The sequence below is a fragment of the Colobus angolensis genome, unplaced genomic scaffold (genome assembly GCF_000951035.1).
Source record: "Colobus angolensis palliatus isolate OR3802 unplaced genomic scaffold, Cang.pa_1.0 Scaffold382, whole genome shotgun sequence".
Taxonomy (NCBI): Eukaryota; Metazoa; Chordata; class Mammalia; order Primates; family Cercopithecidae; genus Colobus; species Colobus angolensis.
In genome coordinates, this window is record NW_012117177.1 from 377,758 (window position 1) to 384,075 (window position 6,318).

The 6,318-nt window shown below is 45.7% G+C and overlaps 1 protein-coding gene across 2 annotated transcripts; it reads left to right on the forward strand.

The window, feature by feature from the left end:
- Positions 1-1,082: 1,082 nt before the first annotated feature.
- Positions 1,083-3,149, forward strand: BEX4 (brain expressed, X-linked 4). 2 transcript variants are annotated; one of them, XM_011954421.1, is made up of 2 exons: positions 1,083-1,229; positions 2,126-3,149. In XM_011954421.1, exon 2 carries the CDS (start codon positions 2,131-2,133, stop codon positions 2,491-2,493), a length of 363 nt encoding a protein of 120 aa, XP_011809811.1. In that variant the 5' UTR covers positions 1,083-1,229; positions 2,126-2,130; the 3' UTR covers positions 2,494-3,149. The 2 variants fall into 2 exon arrangements, with proteins under 2 accessions (XP_011809811.1, XP_011809810.1); XM_011954420.1 differs by lacking the exon at positions 1,083-1,229 and adding an exon at positions 1,659-1,742.
- The last annotated feature ends 3,169 nt before the right edge of the window (positions 3,150-6,318 follow it).

The window sequence follows — 6,318 nt, forward strand, 5'->3', positions numbered from 1 at the left end:
GGGATATACCCAAAGGATTATAAATCATGCTGCTATAAAGACACATGCACACGTATGTTTATTGTGGCACTATTCACAATAGCAAAGACTTGGAACGAACCCAAATGTCCATCAATGATAGACTGGATTAAGAAAATGTGGCATATATATACCATGGAATACTATGCAGCCATAAAAAAGGATGAATTCATGTCCTTTGTAGGGACATGGATGCAGCTGGAAACCATCACTCTCAGCAAACTATCGCAAGAACAGAAAACCAAACGTGCATGTTCTCACCCATAGGTGGAAACTGAACAATGAGATCACTTGGACACAGGAAGGGGACCATCACACACCAGAGCCTATTGTGGGGTGGGGGGGGTGATAGCATTAGGAGATATCCCTAATGTAAATGACGAGTTAATGGGTGCAGCACACCAACGTGGCACATGTATTCATATGTGACAAACCTGCACGTTGTGCACATGTACCCTAGAACATGATATAATAAAAAAAGGGAAAAAAAAAGAACAAAAAGTTATTAAGAAGAATTAGAAAAAATCCACTGTCCTTGACTCATTTCCTATTCCCGCCAAACGTTCTGGTGTAGACAAAAGGGGGAGCATTGGTAACAAGGACCACAGTTTTCCACTGGGGTGGGCGGGACAGATGCTCTCTTTATTTAAATTTTTGGCATCTTGCTCATCATAAATTTTCTTGCAATAATTTTGTTTTTTAAGATGTTGCATTAAGATGTTATTTTTCTTGACTGCTAAGGAAATTTGCACCCCTTTAAATTCTGCACCCATGTCCTGGTTGCGAGAGGTGGGGAAAATCCTGGGAGCCCAGCACAAGGAGAGGCAAGTCCCACGGAAGTGGGAATGGCCAGCAGCTCCCTGAGAAGACAGTTTCCTTCTTGGGGAGGCAGAGGAAGGCCCAAGAACACACAAAGACAGAAGAGTGGAAAGGCCGGCCAGGCTGGAGATACTGAAAGAGACTCCGGATGAGGATGGGGCTGGCCCGAAAGCCCCGCCTGACTCCCGGCTGCTGGAGGGGGCATGGGATGGGGGCGGAGCTGTTGGCGATGACAACAGCCCCACGTGACCGGCCAACACTGAGTCTTGTCTGGCTCTGGCGTCAGAGCCATCGTCGCTCGTTCCCTTCTCGGCGGCGGTACCTGCTCCCGGTGGCCCTGAGGACGTGCGGGCCAGGGGCGGCCCGGAAAGTAGGAAGCGGAGGGTGAGCAGGTAAGGGATCCGGAGTGCGGTCCCTGGGGTTGGTGTTGGGAGCGGCTCCGGCCTGCAGATGCCCCACCCCGGGGGAGCCGCGCGGAGACGCAGTCGGTCCGCGATGCAGCCCCCGGGCCCAGCCGCGGGCCCGCGAGCCTTCCTTGAGCGGAGAGGTGCCCGTCCCCGAAGGAGCCGGCGGTCCTGAGGCTACAACCTTTCGGAAACACCTGCCTCCGCCACCAGCGCAAGCTTTTCCGACACCCCTGCCCCGCCCTTCTTGGTGCAGAAAATGGTGGACAGCTTGCGGGGCGGGGTGACTGAGGCGCGGGGCGAGGGCGGCAAGGAGTGCCTGGGCCCGGTGCGGGGCGGGGAAGGGGCCGGATGGCGGTGGGTCCTAGCTAGCGCTCCGCTGCAGCAGCCCCCACTTCCCCAACTCCGGCCGTCTGCAGGTCTGCGAGGCTAAGTGTCCCGGCGGCGCACCCCGCGTCGAGAATCGGGAGGAGGAAGAAGTGACTGCAAGGATAGGCCCAGGTCGGTGCGAGGGACGGTGGTGAGGCGGGGGCCGGAACGTAAGGAAAGCCCAGTCTGAGACCCCAATCCATGCCTTCATGCTCGACTCCCTCTACTGCATGCAACCTTCCCCTTCCCACACCCCATCCTCGTCCTCCATTTTACTGCCTGCAGAAGCATGGAGATGGATCTACAGGGAAAATGGTGGGCTTTGCGAGAGGGAGGGGCTCGGATTGGGGGCACCCCACAGGGCACACGGGCTTCTCAGGTGGAAAAAAATGAAATGTTAAAGAATGTAAAGTCAAATCCAGGGCTCTGAATTTTAAAAGGTGCCTAGTAGGGCCTCTGTCCTCAGTGCTTATCAGTCCACAAATTCAGCCCATTTTCTCTCTCTTGTCTCCTAGGAGTAATGGAGTCCAAAGAGGAACTAGTGGCAAACAATCTCAACGGGGAAAATGCCCAACAAGGAAACGATGGAGGGGAGCAGGCCCCCATGCCGAGTGAAGAAGAATCCCGCCATTTGGGAGGGGGTGAAGGCCAGAAGCCTGGAGGAAATATCAGGCGGGGGCGAGTTAGGCGACTTGTCCCTAATTTTCGATGGGCCATACCTAATAGGCATATTGAGCACAATGAAGCGAGAGATGATGTAGAAAGGTTTGTAGGGCAGATGATGGAAATCAAGAGAAAGACTAGGGAACAGCAGATGAGGCACTATATGCGCTTCCAAACTCCTGAACCTGACAACCATTATGACTTTTGTCTCATACCTTGAATCCTAAAAGTTTTTGCTGAGGTTAATGTGAACACTGCTTTACAAGCTTGTATTTTTGTGATTTACTTTTTCTGTAAGCCTTTTGGTGTTCCACTTAACCAGTTTCTAATGGAAATTAGAATTCTAATTGTATATTTGTCTCAGCCAAAAAGTTACTGTCAGCATGGCAATTCACCCATTTTAGGAAAAATACTCTTTTCATAATGTGAAATGCGTAAAGCAGTTCAAAAAGCAGTCTGTATTCCATCATCTTCCTCTTTCATTCCAGTCCTTGTTTTTTGTAAATACTACTTTTCCTCCTCCGGCTACCTGGACTCAAAATCTCAGTTGTCTTTGACAATTTTTTTCTTGTCCCTGACCAAAAAAGAATGATCATACCCATAATTCAGTGTTTGATATTTTAAGAATGTATGTTCTAGTGTTTTTCAGAGTGAGTCTACCATCTGTATAAAAACACCTTGGGGACAGGAGCATTTAAGAATGTGGGACCTATCATCTAGACTCACAGAGTGGGGCTCCAGAATCTGCATTTTTAGCAAACTCTAAGTCTCTGATGTGTACCAAAATCAGTGCCATTGGTGTGTGTGTATGTAACTATGTATGTGTGTGTGTATATATAATGTGTCATAACCGTAAACAATAAAGAATATCAAGATGAATATCTCTGACTTCGGTGGGCAAGTAATTAAAAGAGTATGAGACCTTAAAATAGACTGATGATTATAGGAGCGGTAGGGACAATGGCAAAATTATTCACTGTGCAGAACAAAGCATGCCTGAAGGTCACAGCCTGAGGAACTCAGAATTCATCACCCCTGTCAGCAGTTTCACATCCAGCATCTCATTTTATCCTTAGAATAACCTATAAAATCTGTATTGTTATCCCACTTTTACAGATGAGGTCACTGGGTCTTAGAGATGTTAAGTACCAAGGCTAACCTCTGCTTGGGGTGGGGGAATCCAGCCTGGGCCATTTTCTATTGGACCTTACCATCTGGAGATGCAGAATATTTGACTTTTGTAACTTGATGACAGGCTGAGGATGGTGAAAGAGACTCAGCAAGAAGGGGGCTGTTTTTCTATACATTGTTTTTCTACATCTCAAATACAGACACGTTAATTTTTAGAATATTGAGGGATAAAAAAAATAAGACCCTCCAGTGTTGTTCAAAGTTAGGATTGCCACTCTGGCTCTTGAAATCAGTTTTGTGGGTTACAACAAGCAATTTTTTAAAAAGAGAACAAAACTCATCCTGTCACCCATGAGTAGTGTTAAGAATTGTTTTTGAGAAAATAATGTGTTCTATGTAGTAAATATTGCCACCTTTAAGATGTATTTCTAACTAGGTCACAGTGAAAAAAAAAAAAAGAATGAAAATCACTTATTTGGTGCAAACTTGGTTTCACAAGTGAGGAATTGTTAAGAAAGCAATTATTCCTAAGGCCACACAGCCAATTAGTGAAAGACCTGTAACCACCCACCAAGCCACAGTGCTTCAGGGTGCTTGTCTTCTCACCACATTGCCTCCACAAAAAATTATTTGGAAATTTTTGCAGTATGTACTGATTGCCAGTCAGTGTAAATGGAAAATCATATACAACTTATGCAAAAATCACTTTATTTGAAGTTCACACTATTTAGTCATCAGAATTCCTGCATATTCAACTGAGAACCACATTCAAGGGAAACTCTGCCTCAGATAATTTTGGAGCTGAAGTGATCTTTCATCTGTGTAGAGGAAGAGGATGATATAGAGTCTGATTTGAAAATGCACAGTGGTGAACTCAGGCACTTCAAAAGGGTGCCTGACTGAGTAGCTGACTGAGTAGAGTCCATGAATGATCTTTTGGTTCCTCTGAAAATGAGTACTGTGCCTTCTGGCAACCACCAATTGTGGATTTCCCAAAGTAGCCTCAATCTCCCTCCCTCACAATAAAAGCTGGCTCTGGGGGTGTGAGATCAGAATATGATTAGTTGAAAGAAAGCTGAAGCCTCCTCACTGGGGTTTTTGAGGGAGGATGAGGAATAAGGACAGACTTTCTGGAAGAAATAAGTGTCAATGCTTGGGTTCAGAATATGGTTTTTTGAAGGACCAAAATGAGCCCTGTCTCGTTGGTGTTTCTGGGAGAGTGGGATGATAAGGACAGAATTTTCTGGAAATGGTAAAGGTCAGAGAACGGGGTCACAATGTAATTGGTTGAAGGAGAACTAAAGACTGCTATCCTGGGAGTTTCTGTGATGGTAGGCGATGAGCACAAAACTTTAGAGGACATAAAGTTCAGTGACCAGAACATGATCAGAACATGATTGTTTGAAGAACTGAAGAAAACTCCCTTACCTCTGTGTTGCTGCAAGGGTGGAGTGGTAAAGAGAGAACTTTCTAGAAAAAGGGGGCTGGATCAGAAGGTAACTAAAGAACAGAGCTATCACAGTGAACACATTTATACATCCCATGGGAGGGTCCACTTTCCTTGATCTTGGTGGGCAATACATTTTGTCTTTTTAAGGTGACAACAGAGCAATGTCAGTGAATGCCTCTAAAGAGACTAGCAAGAAAATATAATGACTCTTTTAGAAAAACACCAAAAGCAAATAAACCAAGAGTGAAGAAAAAGAGCTAACACATTCATCCCTATCAGTGGCTTATACATTCATGTTTGTAAAATTTTAATTTCTTGAGGAAAATGTGTATGTTTTTATGGATTTTGGAGCAAAGCTTGGGATGGATGCGTGGCAATTAATGTCTGGCAAATCTTCCAGAACTTAAGAGGAGCAAGACTGATAAGACCTCTGAGAAGAGGAGAGTCAGCCTAATCTTACACAGCAGCATATGCTGCTGTCTTCATATTACAGAAATTGGAGATATCACTGAAGAAGTCTTTAAAAAGGCCAGTGTTATGAACCGAGTATTTGTGTCCCTCTTAAAATTAAAATGTTGAAAACCTAATTCCCAAGGTGATGATACTAAAAGGTGGGGCTTTTGGGGGGTGATTAGGTCATGAAGGCAGAGTCCTCATGAATAAGATCAGTGCCCTTATAAAGGAGACCCCCCAGGCTGGGCATGGTGGCTCACACCCGTTATCCCAGCACTTTGGGAGGCTGAGGTGGGCAGATCACGAGGTCAGGAGATCGAGACCATCCTGGCCAACATGGTGAAACCCCATTTCTACTAAAATATAAAAAATTAGGGATGGTGGTATCCGCCTATAGTCCCAGATACTGGGGAGGCTGAGGCAGGGGAATTGCTTGAATCTGAGAGGCAGAGGTTGCAGTGAGCCAAGATCACACCACTGCACTCTACCCTCGTGACAGAGCGAGACTCCATCTCAAAAAAAAAAAAAAAAAAAAGAGAGAGACCCCCAAAAAGCTCCTTCACCTTTTCTGTGAACCGGGAAGCAGGCCTTCGTCAGACACAGAATCTACCAACACCCAATCTTGAACTTCACAGCATTCAGAATTGTGAGAAATAAACTTCTGTTGTTACAAGCCACTCAGTTTATGATATTTTGTTAGAGCAGCCCATATGATCCAGGACAGCCAGCAAGAAAAAAAGTGAACTTCTAATGAAAAAAGCAAGAACAAATAAACAATTCAAATATAACAAGAATAAAATCTCAGGATTGGGGGTAAGATGGCCAATTAGATGCAGCCAGGAGGAACATCTCCTATGGAGGGACAGTGCATTGACTGGCACACTCCTAGCAGATCTTCTGAGGAAAGGCATTGAGAGCAGACAGGGAAGAGACACAGATGCTGCACTAAAGGCAGAGGAAACTGGAAACCCTGCCCGGGGCAGGTACACCAGGACTCATTCCTAGTCCCCA

Coding starts and splice junctions, on each gene's coding strand:
- BEX4 (XM_011954421.1), top strand. CDS start 2,131: ATGGAGTCCAAAGAGGAACTAGTGGCAAACAATCTCAACGGGGAAAAT.